This window comes from Microtus oregoni, unplaced genomic scaffold (genome assembly GCF_018167655.1).
Source record: "Microtus oregoni isolate MIOR12 unplaced genomic scaffold, Mior012 000062F_ref0000492, whole genome shotgun sequence".
Lineage (NCBI taxonomy): Eukaryota > Metazoa > Chordata > Mammalia > Rodentia > Cricetidae > Microtus > Microtus oregoni.
In genome coordinates, this window is record NW_024543872.1 from 8,002,348 (window position 1) to 8,019,612 (window position 17,265).

Sequence of the window (17,265 nt, forward strand, 5' to 3'; positions counted from 1 at the left end):
AGCTCACTCTACCACTTGGAGCGAATGCTCCCATGGAAAGGGAAGGACCAAGTCATCTTTATCCACCTTTGTCCTGGTTCTCTGAGAGCAAAGACGTCAGTCTTCCGGTGTTTGAGCCCTGAGGAGTGCAAAGTGCCCTATCTAATCTCAGCGGGAAGAATCCAGGTGACTCTGAGATGATAAGCCACAATCCAGATGTGTACAGTGCAGGTCAGGTTGGACTTTAAGGCTATCTGGTCCCCAAACTACCTGGTTCCAGACCTCAGCTCCCTTCTCCCTCTACCCTGACAATTCTATCTTCTTCCTTCTCAGATTAAAGGCTCAAGGACTAGCCAAAGATTTGTGGAGGATCCGAGGTCTCTTGTCAAATTGCCACAGTGCCGTGGAACCCCAACTACCTCATGTAGCTCTGAGAGCTACACGGAGTCAAGTCTAAGATGGTGTTGATCCGGGCCACCAAGAGCAAGCCACATATACACTTGAGGTCCTTTGCCCCCCAGTCTGCCCTGGCTGAATTTCAGGTACCTGTTGCAGTTTCCAGAACTCCACAGCTCTCGGTGTGCCCAGAGGCCAGTGGAGTTTTCAGGACACAGAGAACCATGTGGAAGGTTACAAAGACTCACGCCTGTCCTTCCCTTACCTGAAGCCTTCCTATGGGTTTCAGCTGTTTGGCCTGGTAGTTGCTATTTCAGTAGGTAAACAGATAGGGGCTCTCCTGCAGAGAAAGGTAACATATAGCCATGACCCCAGAGCTCTCCATCCCATAGTAATCAAGCCCATCATCTTCGATATGGTTAACTGAAACGTTCATGATGTAAGGTTTCAGGTGGGGGCAGGGTTCAAGAGAGACACTGAGGAGGGGTGTTGGGGAGTAGAAGTTTACCTTTTTTTTTTTTTAAAGTTAGGAGTGTCACAGACAAGCAGAAAGATAAAACATACATGGTGAGGGCTCCAAGGACAGCTCAGAGCCCAGAGAGAGGCAGCCTGGTGGGGTCTCTGAACAGTTGTACAGAGCCTGGGTGCAGAATGAGATTGGGGGTTGGTTTCACAGTAGAAGTCTGTGAACTGGACATGAGCCAGGGAAAGGGCTGGGGAAGAAGGTATGTGATAATATCCCCACCCCCTTGGGTATAAATTCTCTTCCCAGTGCAGAGACCCTAGCCCCAGGGGTCTGTTAGCCGGGGACTCGGTAGGTATCTGTCAGTTTCTGTGATTGGGAAAAGGCTGCCGAGGGTGTTGTGGCCTGGGCAGTGGCTGGATTCTAACACTGAGTTTTCACACATATCCTCTCCATGAATCCAGACCTTTCCCTGCCCCTTCTCTTCCTGTTGCCTGATGACCTCCTGAAGAAGGTCCCCGGGGCTTTGAAATGGCCCACTTGCAAGCTAGTCATCTCTGATACTTTCTCCTTCTCTGTCTCAGTGGTCTGTATCACCCAGTTAAACACAGAAATCTCAGACAGAAGACCTCATTTTAGGTTTCTTGGAAGTCAGAACAAAGAGGAAAGGAGGTTTGCCTAATCACAATAAACTTACTAATTCTGCTATCAAGAAAGCAACCCTCCCCCCAAATCAACCTGCCTTCCACGAGAGAAGGAATTTCCATCATTGATGTTTGGTTATTTCCTCATCCATGTCTTTGGAAAGATTATCTGTAGATTTATTACATTTTGAGCACATATTTAGGATACAGCCTTCAAGACTCCTTAGGACCTCATCAGCTCTGCCTCCCGAGGTATAGAAAGGCCTAGATGTGGCACCTAGGGCCCAAGAAGGCTAGCGGGACCATAACTGGAGGCCAGGTGAGCTGTGGCCTTGTTCCTGTGTTGCCCACAAGTATGAAGGGTCTTCACTCTGCTCTCACAGTGCACAGGAATCAGTTTTAGGACAACCTGTGCTCAGGTCCAGAACAGCAGGCCCAAGAATACAGCCAGTCTCTTTCCCCCAAATGGTAGGCATCCCCGGATACGTGGACACTTAGGGTCATTGCTGACAGCCTTGTGTTTAGATGGGCTCAGAGGAGTGGTCAGTTTGTTTAGTATTACACAGATTTCACACTCAGCTAAACTATGAAATAATTTAAGGACTTACATGCTTCCTGAATGAATTTTGCAACAACTAGCAAGTTGGCGCAAAGAAACAGCACTTCATACACTAACAGAGGCTTTTAAAGGCCTTTGTCCAGCATTGTCACATTTGATAGTCTAAGCTCTGTTCCAGGATTCTATGCTTTACAGGTGGGAAACCTGAGGCGCAGGTTAATGGATTTCTCTAAAAACGAATGAATTACTCTCTCTCTCTCTCTCTCTCTCTCTCTCACACACACACACACACACACACAGACACACACAGACACACACACACACACACAAACACACACAAACACATGAGAGAGGGAGAGAAACAGAGACAGAGAGGTCTGTTTTTTAATTGTTCCTATATGCCCAGCATTTTTTAAAGTCATCTCCAGCTCTTCTAAAGGAAGGCACACTGAAGATGCTCATTAAATATTTGCCGAAAAAAAAAATGAAGGAATGAATGAGAAAGCGAATGGAATCCAATCAGATCATGAATGGGAAAGAGACTTAAAGGCTGACGCAGTCTCCAAGAGATTGTTAAAACAATTATCATCTTCACCAGTCTGTCTTCTCTCCTCTCAGCCCCCTCCTGCTTTCGGAGATGGAATGCCTCCTCTCAACTTGGCTAATTTCATGCCGGGAAGGAGGGGCTCTTTCAGGTGCCCTAGACCCTCGCATCTGCACCTGTCCGGGTACCCCAGTCAGTTCATCTACTAGAGCAGGGAGGGTGAGGGAATAGGGGCCCAGCAGGCCGCCATTGGGAGGGTCATGGGAGGAGCCCCGAGAGAACAAGGCTGGCGGGGTAGGTAATGGGGGGGGGGGGGGGGGGTAGGATGATGGCGACGGGAACCCTAGCGGGGCGGGGCGGGCGGGGCGGGCCCGCACGTTCCAGCCGGGCTGCAGCGGAGCGCGCGTCGCCAGCTCTGCAGAAGGAGGCGGCTGGCTGGCCCGGACGGTCACATCCCGCTGCAGGGGACCAGCCTCGGCCGCCGCACTGTCCTCTGCACCGGGGACACAGGCCAGCTGCCAGGCCTCGCCGGCAACGCCCTCTGCTCCGAGACAGACTATGCGTGGCCCTCGGGAACGCTGGGGGCCCCGCAGACTCACGGCCCGCGGCCACTCCGCCTCTGCCCTCTCTGCCCGCAGCTCGGCCGGCGCTGCCCGCCTAGGCGGTCCTGCGTCGGGATGGGGTAGGGCCAGCGCCAGTCCGGCGATGGGCCGCCCCCTGGGCACCGAACAACCCCCCGAGGCCTGACCGACCACGAGGACCCGGCAGGTGAGTGTGGGCTGATCCGACTGCGCGGGTGGGGGCTGTGGTGGGCACCAGGGTTATGCGGAGGAGGGAAAGGAGCGGGGAAAATGGGCTATGGGCCGTAGGAAGCCTGGGAGAGCTGCTGCATCCCGCTTGCGTTCTGGACAGATCCTGACCCCCACAACTCCTGCCTCTTCCAGGATCCCCCCCCCTGGATGTTAAGCGGATGCCTCCGGGCCCCTCGGCTAACTCGGTGGAAACCATGGCTTCTTTGATGCCTCTTTCCCCATATCTGAGTCCCAAGGTCCTCCTGCTGGTCAGCTGTGACCTGGGCTTTGTGCGAGCAGGTGAGTGAAGAGGACGCCGGCAGTGGGGGTCCTTCAGAGCTAGTGTGGAAGTGAAACTTCTTAACCTGTTAACACCCTGGCACCCCCAGACCGACCTCCCTCTCCTGTGAATGTGACCATCACTCATCTCAGAGCCAACTCGGCCACTGTGTCCTGGGACGTCCCAGAAGGCAACATCGTCATTGGCTACTCCATTTCCCAGCAAGTACCAATCACCCTGTTTCCCCAACCTGTGCCCTTGGGTCTCTGAACACCCCTGCACATTACTCCTTTGGAGTGCTTGGATGTTACAGAATTCTGAGTTAAGCCTCATGGTCAGGGACCGGGGCTAGGTTGTTCTCCTTTCTCTACATCTTCTTGCAGCGACAGAAAGGCCCTCTGGGCAGCGTGTAATCAGGGAGGTGAACATCACCACTAGGGCCTGTGCTCTTTGGGGCCTGGCTGAAGACAGTGACTACACCGTGCAGGTCAGGACCGGGGAAGTGGTCATCATTGTGGTGGTGTTGCTCATGTGGGCTGGTGAGTACCGGATGGGGAGCCAGGGACTTGGGTCCATGATAGTGGGAAGTGGTGAAGGTTACCTGTCAGGAGAAAAAGGAGAGAAGGGGGGGGGGGATGGCTGGTGGAGGGAGGTAATCAGGACAAGTTTGGGGAGAAAGAGAGAAGGCTATTGCATGGCCAGGGATGACGGTTGTATGGGCCCCAGGAATTCCAGGATTTTCTAGAAGTCGTGCGGCTGTTATAGCCTCAAGGCTGTGAATGAGAGGTCAAGATCAAGGCTCAGATGGTATTGTTGTGTTTCAGCTGTGATCGGGCTATTCTGCGGTCAGTATGACATCATCAAGGGCAACGACTCCAACAACAACCCCAAGGAGAAGGGGAAGGGTCCTGAACAGAGTCCTCAGGGAAGGCCAGTGGGGACAAGACAGGTGACATGGGGACCAGTGAGTGTGAGAAGGGTGATCTGGGTGCCCAGGAGTATTCAGTGAAAAGCAGAATAGGCAGCGAAGGGGGGTGGGGCGGGAATGGGATGTCTGGGATGAAGGAGTCCAGAAGGCGGGAGCAGCACCTTTACCTGTCTGAAATTTGAGATTTGGGTAATCTTCTCTCATAGAAAAAGTCTCCTTCTATCAACACCATCGACGTTTGAGTGAACTGAGTGACTGAAGAACCAGAACCAGAAGAGAGATGCACTGATAATGGGGGGTGGGGTCAGGGAGGCCTAAGTTGGTGATCTCTCTGAGACTCCCACAAGGCTGTGCACTCCCAGAATCCCAGGCTGGTACCCATCCTCTTTCCACTGTGAGCAGGGCCAGAAGGTAGGTCTGTTAGAATCTGTACCCCTGGACCTGGGAGTGGATATCAAATGGAACATCTCCTATCTCCCAGGTCCAGGTGAGTCATTTATTCGACCCTATCCCACTAGGTCCCAAATGGGGCCCCATCTCACCTGCATCAGGACCATTGGCATCCACTAGCTGCCCCTACAGCTTGCCTCTGGGCCTCAGAGAGGGCTGTTTCTGTCTGTATTGCCCTCTTCCACGGAGGAAGAGGAAGCAAGCATCTGGGCCTCGAGGCAGATGCCACACTGCACTACTCCAATGTCTTCCACGGAGCCTCAGGTGCTCCCCCCTCACCTGGCAGTCCCTCTCGCTGCTGGTGATCTCACCCCTGGGACATTTTTCCAATAAAGGTTCTTGGACAAACCAGAAGTGACTGTATGGTATGCTGAAGACATCTCTACACCTTCTCAGCTCTCCAAGGGCCCCTCACGCCACCACCAACTTAAAGGAACAGACCCATTATAGGATGTTTGTGTCCGTGTTTTCGTCTAAGACGGGTGGAGAAAAGACAAGGAAAGGGTACAGAAGCTAGAAGCCTCCTTTTTTTGGCTTTGTTGAAATGTGGGGGAGGGGTGCAATGAGAAGACACAGAAGTTTTTGCACCAATGGAAACCAGGCCATGTCACCATAAAAGGGCCAGTAGATTTTCTTTCTTTTATCTTTGTAAAGGGCCTTGTGCATACCAGGCAAATGCTCTACCACTGGGTTACATAACCGACCCCCTCCCCATTCTTTCAACTCCACCATTCCCTCTGGGAAAATGGTCAGAAGGACTGAGCAGGGTCATGGGGGGGCTAGCCAAAGAGCAGCTATCACGGATGTGTCCCTTGGTGCCATGTATCCTCACCCTGTGCATACCAGTGCCTCCTCTCTGTTTTCTCTTTCATCTATGTCTCTGTTTAACGTTAATAATTGTAATCCACAAAGGCATTTACATTTATACTCTGTACCATATCCAGAGCATTCTAGAAATAAAACAAAGGGGTTTGGGTGCCCCTATAGAAAAAAATTATAATCTGGGTTCTGGGACCTATTTGTGTTATCTGTGAAAAATAGGAACTGCCCTCTACTCGTTCTTAATTTTTCAAGAGGGAGGTAGTGGTGGGGAGAGAAATATTCGTTGCCATTGGCAACCGCTGTGCATGCAAGGTTTTGGGACCCAGCTTCGGTCTGGAGATCATATGCTATGCTTTTTGGGTGGTATAAGTCTTGCCAACCTGGGACCGTTTAGAGAGAGAAGGCCTTCTTTTCTGAATTTCAGTCAATCTGTCTGATAACAAAAATTCTTGAGAGCATTCCAATCAAACAAAATAAAGACAATAGTATCTTTTCTTAGTCAATCCCCAACCCCAGGTGTCACACAGCTCTAAGCTAGGAGGCCAGCCCAGCTCTGTCCGCTGCACTGACCCATAAAGACATCTGGATTTCGGCAAGCAGCCTTGAACTCACCGTTTACCCAATGACCAAACAGGGTGCCTTGCCTTTCCCTAGCCAGTACTACCAAACCCCGATCATTTCCTGAGACCGTGTTACAGGTTAGAGAAGCTGAACAAAGAGACGAGTTGAGAAGACTTGAATCGTCTCACAGGAATTAAAAGGTTATCAGCTCTGGGTTGAATCCCGGTTCCACCGTTTATTAGCCGTTTCAACTTTGGCGTGTGACCCCCTCCTGTTGTGTAAAATGGGACTGTACCTCTGCCCACTTCAAACAGGTATAACCGGACTCTCTGAACATGGCGAACAATGAGGGCTGATGAGACGCCAAGGACAATGGCACGGGGTTTTGATCCTACTTAATGTGCTGGCTTTGTTGGAGCCTAGCCAGTTTGGATGTTCACCTTCCTAGACAAGGACGGAGGGGGGAGGACCTAGGATTACCACAGGGCAGGGAACCGGACTGCTCTGTGGACTGGAGAGGGAGGGGGAGAGGAGTGGGGGGAGGGGAAGAAGGGTGGGAGGAGGGGGAGAAGGGTGGGAGGAGGGGGAGAAGGGTGGGAGGAGGGGGAGAAGGGTGGGAGGAGGGGGAGAAGGGTGGGAGGAGGGGGAGGGAAATGGGAGGCTGGGAGGAGGTGGAAACTTGTTTTTTGTTTGTTTTTTTTCTCCTTTTCTCAATAATAAAAAATAAATTAAAAAAAAAACAGGTATATCCTTGAGCATTCACTGGTCCCTATCAGTATTGAGTGGCCTCGCGCAAGTCACAGATCTTTTGGCGGGGAAAGCGGAGGCTGCAGTTCTGCGAACTGGCTTTCGCTCTCGTAGCACCTGCCTTGTGCTTCTCCAGAGTTAAAGCAACTAAAGCACTCTAGGCCGGTTACAGCAAGGAGAAAAGCTGGGGTTAAAGTGATATAGGATCTAGGGGCGGGGTTGGGGAGGGTGGGGACAGACGAAGACTTGCGGGTGGGGCTTTGCGTTGAGTTCGCATGCAAGTACGGGATTGGTCGAGGATAGACTTCGACGACCTCCTCTTATGTGCCCGCCCTAGGATTCACTGCGCTTGCGCACGACCCTTTTGCATGGTCGCGAACCCACTACGTGACCTTATGACGTGTGTCGCACTCACGTTGCCTGTGCGTCTGTGGCTGGCGCCGTCGCTGCTTGGTGGGTTGTCCAGGTAACCGCGGGAGTAGTCTTGGTCAACGACCATCCGAGACCTGCGTCATGCAGTTGAAGCACCTGAGGACCCTGCTGAGCCCTCAGGTGAGGAATCGCGTGACTCCCATTCCCCGGCCACCGGGAGTTCCAAAAGAAAAAAAAGTGGGGTAACAGAAGTTTATAATGTTGAGCGCCTGCTGTGTGCAGAAGATTGTGAAAGATCTTTCAGTAGGAGACGTGAATTGCTAAAGACCGCAAACTTTGATGGCACCGCATACAGCATTTGAGTGCCAGGCCCCAAGCTTAGGCTCTAGGGGTCGAGTTACGTCACAGGCTATGAGGGAGAGGCGCATATCTAGACAACGAGCATAAATCTACACAGGATGAAATAAGCGCAAGGCTGACGCTTCATTTGAATTGTGAAAGTGTGTCTCAGATTCAGAAGCGGCTGGGCTCTAGGAGAGGAGCCCAAAAACATGAAGGATAGGTTTGGGAGTGAAGGGATCCGAGTTCAGGTTTAGCACTGAGTTGACCAGAAGGTATCTCTGGCTTTAACCCTCATCATACGTGGCCTTTCTGTCATTAACTTCGTCATTTGGGAAAGAAAAGCCGTAGTGAGAGCAACTCCAAGAACCTTAGGAGAGAGTTAAGTAAAGTTCAACATACACAAACACACACACACCACACACACACACACACATACACCCCCCCCACACACACACACATACACCCCCCCCCACACACACACACACTATAAACATGGTTCAGTGGCGCCAAAGGCCGAAAATCCCAGCAATTGGGAAGTGAAGACAAGAGGGTCAGGAGTGCATTCTTGGCTATATAGACAATTCAAGGCCAGCCTGGGCTGCATGAGACTATCTTGAAAAAAGAAAACAAAAATTGGGCCAGTGAGATGGTTCAGTGGATAAAGGCACTTACCACTAAGCCTGACTCCCTGAGTGAGCCCTGAGACCCACACACGGGAAGGAATGAGTCAATTCATGCAAGTTGTTCTCTGACCGCCACACAGGCACCGTCCCACCACTCACAATAAATAAATGTGAGGAGAAATTCTTTTAACTTTCTTTTTTTTATTTATTCTTTGTGTCTTTCACATCATGCATCCCGATCTCACCCATTTCCCGTTCCCTTGCATCCAGCCTCTGCCCCTGCAACCTCCCCCCCCCCCCAATAAAATTTAAGATAAAAAAGGAAAAACAGAAAAAAGGATGAAAGGGGAAATCTCGTCAGGGAAGCTGCAGTGTGGCACAGAGAGTCACACGGTATACTCCTTTGTCCATACATCTTTACATGTGTGGGTTCATCGCAGAGAATCATTGGTCTCGGCTACACTACCAACACTGGGGCCTCACCGGGACTCTTCCTGGGCCTCCTGTTGCTGCCTTGTGTCATGGAGGTGTAAGGGATAAATGGAAAGGGCATTATGAATTGGACAGCTGTATGAAGAATGATAGGCCACAGGGAAGGACATGGAAATGGAGAGGACAGGCTAACAACACAAATAAGGCTGGCTGTGGGGGAGACGGCTCTTCATCAGCACGAGCTCTCCGGCATCCACTTGAAAGCTAGGCACACCTGTAATTGCAGTGCTGGGGAGGCAGAGACAAGGGGGTCCCTAGAGCTCGCTGGCCAGATTCATGAGCCCCAGGTTCAGTGAGAGGAGAGACCCTGTCTCAAAAGAACAAAGTGAAGAGCAATTGAGGAAGACCCTTGATGTTGACCTCTGGCCTCTGCATGCACACCCAAACAGGCACATTGGCCCCCAACATATAAAAAGAATATGCTACTTGCAGAGGATGTTGCTGAGTACTAGAGCATGTGCTTGGCATGCGTGAGCCTCTGCATGCGTCCCGAGTACTACAAAAAGAAATCTGTTACCTGATCATGGTGCTGCCTGCCTGTAATCGCAGAATTTGGGAGGCTTGCTGTGTGCTCAGAGCCAGCCTGACTACAGAGCCAAGACCTCCTTTTAAAACATAAGAATAATGTGTGACTTTTAGAGTTTCCTGGAGAAGTAGGGTGTAGTCCTACCTCAACAAGATATGCCGTGCTTTGTTGCCGCCCATGGGAGGCCCGCCCGTCTCTGAATAGAAATAGAAGAGGAGTGGATTGTGTGTGTGTGTGGGGGGGGAGGTGAATGGAAGGATAGTGAGGAGGGAAAAGTGCAATCAGGATGCAAAATAAATAAATTTAATTAATTAAAAAAAAAGAATAGCCAGGCATGGTGTCTGCAAAACGAGATAGAGGACTACATAGAGAGACCCTGTCTCAATAATAATAATAATGGCAACAGTAAATAAAAGTATATGGCAGAGCTCTTTCTCTCGGGCCCGTGGCATCGGCAAGATGAGCAAGTGTCATGGTCTCCGTACTGCCAGGAAGCTCCGCAGCCCACCGGGACCAGAAGTGGCATGAAAAACAATACATGAAAGCCCACTTGGGCACAGCCCTGAAGGCCAATCCTTTTGGAGGTGCCTCTCATGCCAAGAGAATCGTGCTGGAAAAAGTAGGAGTTGAAGCCAAGCAGCCAAATTCTGCTATCTGGAAGTGTGTCAGGGTGCAGCTCATCAAGAACACCAAGAAGATCACAGCTTTCGTCCCCAATGATGGTTGCTTGAACTTCATTGAGGAAAACGATGAAGTTCTGGTTGCTGGATTTGGTAGAAAGGGTCATGCTGTAGGTGATATTCCTTGGAGTCTACTTTAAGGTTGTTAAAGTAGCCAACATGTCCCTTTTGGCCCTGTACAAAGGCAAGAAGGAAAGACCAAGATCCTAAATTTTGACAGTGGAAGCACAGTAATAAATTTTCCTATTCTGAAAAAAAAAAGTATATGGCAGAATTAAGTCATTAATACATATGCCACAACAGCATAAAGACAGAGTTATAGCTTGTGGAATCAAACATACATGGATTCGAATATTGCATCTGTCATCTAAAAACTGTATGTGTGACTGAGCAGCTTTCTTAATTTTCAGTGCCTCAATTTCCCCATATGTAAAATGGGAATCATAATAGCTTCTGCCTCAGAGATACGAGGTGAGGTACCGACTGGGTGTCAAGCAGTTATGAAAATGCCTGTTCTACTTTCCATTCCACTCAACCCCCAGGCAGTCCAGTCAGGCACGTATTGCAGAGAAACGCGTCCCCATCGATTGTGGGTCTTGGGGATGTTTGCACTCTGTAAGGAGAGCAGAAGTCGGTTAGAAGAAAGGAAAGCTGAAGGGATCGAGCCCTCACTCGGTGGTAGAACAATAAAAAGTTGTACTCCTTGCTCAGTAAACTGGTACTGTTATCTGTCACTTCAAAATACCCTAATGGAAAAATTGGAAATAGAACCGTTTGGTCTCTAAAAAAAGATGATGTCATGGTGCAGCTGGACCAGATGCCCAGGATGGACAGCCTTGAAGGAGGATGAGCAGCCAAAGCTGATGAGGTGCCTGCACCCCCTTCTAGCCGATGGTAGTGAATGGTTGGCTCATGACCATGGTGGTGGTGCCGCTATTTTCTGGTTGTAGTTTGAGGATTTGGGGGCAGTGATCCCCCTGCTGGCTCTGGACGTATTTGGGTTAGGTGTAGAAAGTAAAGGTGTTGTAAGTCAGACCTCTAGTAGCCCAAGTAGTGAATCCAACATTTGGCGTAGGAGCCAAATTTCATCTCAGGAGCCTGAGAGGACAGCTGGCGAGGGACACGCAGAGTAATTCACTGTGTGGTGATCACGTATTTTCTTTTTTAAGTCAGGGTCTCATATAGCTCAGGCTGACTTCAAACTCGCTGTGTAATTGTGGAGGACTTTGAATGTCTGACCGTCCTGCCTTCCCCTCCCAGGTGTTGAGATTGCAGGCGTGTGCCGTCTTACCTGCCATTCCCATATTCTTTTTATTTCTTTGCTTACTCTTGTGCAGTGCGAAGGCTCACACCTGGGGACTGATGAATGCCAGACAAGCGCCCCATTATCTGGGCTGTACCCGTTTTTGCAGTGGTCACTTTCACCACGAACCTTTAGTGGACAGTTAACAGGGGAAAGTGACATTGTTTATCCCAAGTCTCAATTCTAATTCTGTTGCTCCTTGTTTCCAAACTTACACTGTCTCTGTATTCCTGCCCAATAAATCCAAATCGTTAGCGGCCTCCAGAGGCCCTTCCTGAGCTAGCCCAGTCTATGCTTCCTGAGCTAGCCCAGTCTACGCTTCCTGAGCTAACCCAGTCTACGCTTCCTGCCCTGCCTCCTCTCTTGTTGGCAGTCTCAACTTCCTTAAATTGCTGGTCCTTGGCCAGAGCTTGACTTTGTTCATGCTACTCATTACATCTGAAGTAATTTACCATTCGATGGCATCCCTTCTTCAAAGTTTAATCTTGACCATTTAAGCATAAAATTGTCTTGGACTTCTCTAAATTATTACTATACTCAGAACATATTTTTCTTATGGGACATTTCCAATTTCTCAGCGTCCAATTAGAACCTAGGGTAGGATCTGTGCTTTGCTCTTTGTCTCTCTGTCGTCTTCCAGCCAAGTGTCTTTGATAGTAAAGTGCTGGAAAACATTAATTGAATGAGTAGCTATAAAGGCTAAAATTTATCAGATTAATTGATTTTTTTTTTCAGTCGCAGACCTGAAAGATGAAAAAACAAGGAGGCCATTGCTTTTGGAACGGTTGATGCGTTACATTTGTATCATGAGTCTCAGAAAAACACATTAGGGGACAAGGAGATGTGGCCTGGTAGTACAGTGTTTGCTTGTCTCGAGTGAAGCCCTGAGTCCTGTCCCCGGCATGGTATAAACTAGACAGGGTGGTGTACGCCTGGAATCCTAGCACTCAGGAGGTAGAGACAGGAGGATCAGAAGTTCAAGTCATCCCTACCGTACAGTGAATCTGAGGTCCGTCTGGGCCACGTGAGGCCCTGGAGACTATTATTCTTACAGTTCAGGTATCCGAGCAATTTGTCTCATTTTGTTTAGTTTTGAGAGAAAACCTGTGTCGTAGATGTAGAACAAAGGCACACGAAGACTGATGGACCTGGAGACGCTCTGTACTCTGGAGACCAGCGCTGTGTTTACAGTACCCCTTTGCCTCTGCAGGATGGAGCTGCGAAGGTGATTTGTATGGCCTGGTCCCAGAACAACGCTAAATATGCTGTCTGCACAGTGGACCGAGTGGTATTGCTGTACGATGAGCATGGGGAGCGGGAGAGACAAGTTCTCCACCAAGCCAGCTGACATGAAGGTAAAGAGGACTCGCATGTGCTCCAACACGTTATCCGAGAAAGCTGTGTGATCTGCCTTCTAGCCGTAGACATGGGCAATGGTCTACTCTATTTCTCGCTATAAACTTTCTGGTCTTTTGGGAAATGTGTGTGTTTTCTTTTCTCCTTCATTTCTACTCATTATCTTTGTTTTTACTCCTAGTGTGGCTGGAAGAGCTACATGGTAAAGGGCATGGCTTTCTCCCCTGATTCCACTAAAATTGCCATCGGACAGACTGACAACATCATCTATGCCTACAAGATTGGAGAAGATTGGTGAGGACAGGATGGGGGTTAGGCGGGTTGTGGCCACTAAAGAAGAGTTGGGCATGGGAAATACCTCGCTGGGATAACGATGACATCAGGCATGGAAGGCAGGGGCTCTCTAGAGCCTGATTCTATTGTGTCCACCTCTGCCTGCCCCACCTGTCCTGCAGTCCCATCCCTGGAGGGATGAGTGTAAGCCAGCAGAAGGTCCTGAGAGCCAGTGATATGCTGTGTCATTGGCATAGCTCCAGGGCTCCTTGGGGACCCACTCACTTCTCCATCAGACCTCCCACAGAGGGCCATGTTGGGCAGTTCATTGGGAAGTGATTTTTAAGGTTGCTTCCTTGCCTTTTGTCTGACAGGGGTGACAAGAAGGTCATCTGTAACAAGTTCATCCAGACGGTAAAGTTCAGAGGTGAGCCGCACCTGCTTCCCTCCTTGTAAATGTAACAGGAGTTGCCTTTTTCAATGTCTGACCCCGACTTGACCTGCTAAAGGATGGTGTTGTCACCTGCTTGAGAGCCTTGTTGTGTCCGCTGCCTGCCTTTTCCCCCTGGAGAGGACTAGAATGACGGTGTGTGGTGGGTGGCGGTTGTTCTGAGTGTGCCAGTCCACACAGGCGGGTCACCCTTTCACCCCTTCTCATACAGAGTGCTGTCACCTGTCTACAGTGGCCTGCAGAGTACATTATTGTCTTTGGACTGGCTGAAGGCAAGGTAACGGAGGAGAGGGAGACACAGGTGAGGTATTGGGGGGGATAGTGTCCTGGGGTGCCGGGCAATATGGTTCATCTTTCCCCTGGAGCTCAAGTGCGTACTTGAGAAAAATGCATGAGGACTAATTTTGTCATTTGGCATTTTTACTTCTGTTTCTCCGTGCCTGGCTGACACTGTAAGTAGCCTAGCCAGACTTGTTTGGTTTTCAGGTTCGATAAGCAAACACTAAAACTAACAAGTCGTCTACCATCTATGGGACAGACTCGTATGTGGTGGCGCTGACAACCAAGTGAGTAACAGAAGTAGACTGGGACTGTCAGGACAAAGCTGCATTTGATGGAAAGGGGACTGTCACGGGGCGGAAGTCCCTCCCTCTGTGCCCACCTCGCTGCCTCTGCCCTTCAGTTGCTCTGGGAAAGGCATCCTCTCAGGTCACGCAGACGGCACCATCGTCAGGTATTTGTTCGATGATGAAGGCTCCGGAGGGTCACAGGTATGAAGGGCGCACACTCACTCTGGGGTGGGGTGGACATTCCAGGAGCCCTCCCGGGGAAACTGCAGGTTTAAGCACCATGACTGGAAAAGGGCAAACTTGGAGAGAAGCGTTTGGTGCCATCACGGAGACTGGTGTTCAGGAGGCTAGAACTCACTATTTATAGGGAGGAGTGGGCGGAAGGGACCTTGAAAGAAGGGAAATAAAGACTCTAAGGGGGACAAAAAGTGAAAATTATTTCCATTTATGTAAATACATACATATACACAAATGTATGTATATATATATATATATATACATGTTTATGTAATGTATATACATCCAAATGCATAGGAGAAAGAAGTTAACAGCCCATCAAGATACCTCATCAGGTAAAGGCGCCCAGTGCCAAACCTGACAGGACCCTTGCCATGCAAGGACAGAAGTGACTTCCGCAAGTCATCCTCTGCCCTTCGACCATGTGTGCACATATGCAAATGTGTGCACAAAAACACACACAAATAAATAAGATGTTAAAGAATTAACTATTTTTTTGGAAAAAGAAAAGATAGACATACAGGGAAATTTGCTGTTTTTCTCTGTATAATTTAGTACTGTGGAATCGTTTACATTGTGAGTTACCCACATAATTCAATTTAGCCCTTCTTGAAGCCATGTACTCTCTTGGACCTAGACAGTGTTGGTTACTGTGTGTCGTCTCTCTTTGGGTGGCTTTACTAGTACGTACCAGAGGTCTCAACACACCACTGTGAGTACACGGCCCGTGTACACGTGGCATGCGTGTGCTCATGATACAGAGACAGGCTGTGAAGCCTTCAGAATTCGGGCGTGTTCATGTGGGAAATGCTGGCAGGAAGGCTCACTTTCTCTCCGGGGTGGGATGGTCAGGAGTGTGTGGATCAGCTGCTAGCCTAGCATTCTCAACGAACAATTGAAGTATTCTGTCTGTCCCAGGGGAAGTTGGTTAACCACCCATGCCCACCGTATGCCTTGGCTTGCGCAACCAACAGCATCGTGGCAGCAGGCTGTGATCGGAGGATTGTGGCCTATGGAAAGGAAGGCCACGTGCTACAGACTTTTGACTACAGCCATAATCCTCAGGAACGTGAATTCACCACAGCTGCAGCAAGTCCTGGAGGCCAGTCTGTCATGCTAGGAAGCTACGACAGGTAGGTCCCCCGGCCAGTTGCATCTTTTTTTTTTTTTTTTTTTTTTTTTTTGATTTTCGAGACAGGGTTTCTCCGTAGCTTTTGGTTCCTGTCCTAGAACTAGCTCTTGTAGACCAGGCTGGCTTCAAACTCACAGAGATCCGCCTGCCTCTGCCTCCCGAGTGCTGGGAGTAAAGGCGTGCACCACCATCGCCCGGCCCAGTTGCCTCTTCTACCTTTCTCTGTGAGCTCTGCCCTAGCCAAGTTCTGAACTGCAGCGGGTACCTGGACAGAAGCAATGTCTGTTGAAAGGGATTCTCAGATTGTCGTCTGCTTCAGGATGCGCTGTGCCGACTCAGCCTGGACTCCACAGCAGAGGCCATCGCGTTCCCCATGTCCCCCTGCCTTGTCCCCACTATGCCATTGTGTTCTAGTTTGAGAGGAAGACTAAGTAGCCGTCCTCATCGCCAGTGCCTGCACTGGCATGGTCTTTAATGTAGTCGCCATTTGGTGAATGAATAAAGAAACAGCCAAGCAACTAGGGTCAGGTCTCTTTGTCTGTCTGTCTTTATGTCCTTCCAATCTCACGTGTCTCCTTAGGTTCCGTCCTTCTTTGACTCCTACACTCTGTTTCTTCCTCTTCCCTCTCCTGGCCGTCCGTTTGTCTCACTTGTCCTGCTGTCCTGGTGTCTCTACTTCTGGCTTTTGTGTTGTTGTTGGTTTTTGAGTGAGGGTCTCATTCTGTGGCCCCAGCTAGCCTGTAACTCACTGGGTAGACCAGGCTGGCCTCCAACTTACAGTGATCCTCCTGCCTCTGCCTCTCTCCTGTTGGCATTACAGGCGTGTACCACCACACCTGGCATCCATCTTCTACCTGCTCCTTTCACCCCTACTCCCTCAACTCCCCGCACCTTTTCCCCTCCCGTTGGGCTGCCTCGCTGGTCTTCCCTTTTGCGTTTGCTTCCCTTTCTGGTAGAGTGAGATGCTTCCCTATCAGTTCTGGTCTATTTTCACTCTTTACCTTTCTAGACTCCGGGTGTTCAACTGGAGTCCTCGAAGAAGCATCTGGGAAGAGGCCAAGCCCAAGGAGATTGCCAACTTATACACCATCACAGCCTTGGCCTGGAAGCGGGACGGCTCCCGGCTCTGTGCGGTGTGTTGTTAGGAGCCCCTTTCTGTACTGGCGATTGTCTCCAAACTACAGTAAAATAGAAACTACTCCCTATGCCAAGGGAGTCGCTCTACTCTGACACAAGAGAACTCCAGCTGCCTTGTGACTTCAACCTAAAAAAATCTACTGTTAAAGGCAGGAAAGGGAAACTCACACTTTCCAGGAGGCCTTGAGGGACACGCTTGTCCAGGACAGCCTGATTTCCCCTCATTGTCCAACCCACATGTGATCCCTGTAAGTCCTGGGATTGCCACTTTTTTTTTTCTGATATGTTCAGAACCTGCCCACCCTTTTGCTGGCCACTTCTGTCTAGATTGTGACACTGAGGTCTGAGGTCTTGGGGTATATCCAGATACCGTCCTTGGCCAGCGCGCCGTGCATCGCCTTCCATGCTGTCCCCCCCTCTCTCAGGGCACCCTCTGTGGTGGGGTGGAACAGTTTGACTGCTGCCTCCGAAGGAGTATTTACAAGAACAAGTTTGAGCTGACGTATGTGGGACCCAGCCAGGTGAGCAGCTGATGACCTAGCATGCTGAGACCTCTCGTGGCTCATCTGTCCTTGTAACATTTCCCCCACCTGCTGGCCACAGCCACA

General features: G+C 50.0%; 3 protein-coding genes across 11 annotated transcripts in view; all 3 read left to right on the forward strand.

Moving 5' to 3' along the window:
* Positions 1 to 2,661: 2,661 nt before the first annotated feature.
* Positions 2,662 to 17,265, forward strand: part of LOC121439671 (fibronectin type III domain-containing protein 4) — a 92,569-nt gene continuing 77,965 nt past the window's right edge. For 2 of the 4 annotated variants that reach the window (XR_005973277.1, XM_041640235.1), the window contains exons 1-3: positions 2,957 to 3,353; positions 3,530 to 3,676; positions 3,766 to 3,881. Coding sequence is in view for 3 of the 4 variants with exons in the window: in XM_041640235.1 (XP_041496169.1) it covers positions 3,556 to 3,676; positions 3,766 to 3,881 (237 nt within the window). In the remaining variant the exon portion in view is untranslated. Of the gene's footprint in view, positions 2,737 to 2,788; positions 2,880 to 2,956; positions 3,354 to 3,529; positions 3,677 to 3,765; positions 3,882 to 17,265 lie in introns of those variants that run through there. The other 2 variants (XM_041640238.1, XM_041640236.1) reach the window with 2 other exon arrangements.
* The window catches only part of LOC121439672 (intraflagellar transport protein 172 homolog), a 43,222-nt gene continuing 33,568 nt past the window's right edge, over positions 7,612 to 17,265 (forward strand). For 2 of the 6 annotated variants that reach the window (XM_041640244.1, XM_041640241.1), the window contains exon 1: positions 16,539 to 17,178. Coding sequence is in view for 1 of the 6 variants with exons in the window: in XM_041640243.1 (XP_041496177.1) it covers positions 15,502 to 15,521; positions 16,530 to 16,653; positions 17,083 to 17,178 (240 nt within the window). In the remaining 5 variants the exon portion in view is untranslated. Of the gene's footprint in view, positions 7,717 to 12,712; positions 12,858 to 13,039; positions 13,153 to 13,505; positions 13,559 to 13,793; positions 13,884 to 14,068; positions 14,149 to 14,264; positions 14,353 to 15,306; positions 15,522 to 16,529; positions 17,179 to 17,265 lie in introns of those variants that run through there. The other 4 variants (XM_041640243.1, XM_041640242.1, XM_041640246.1 and 1 more) reach the window with 4 other exon arrangements.
* Positions 9,992 to 10,339, forward strand: LOC121439673 (40S ribosomal protein S23-like). The gene has a single exon (XM_041640248.1). It carries the CDS (start codon positions 9,992 to 9,994, stop codon positions 10,337 to 10,339), a length of 348 nt encoding a protein of 115 aa, XP_041496182.1.

Coding starts and splice junctions, on each gene's coding strand:
- LOC121439673 (XM_041640248.1), top strand. CDS start 9,992: ATGGTCTCCGTACTGCCAGGAAGCTCCGCAGCCCACCGGGACCAGAAG.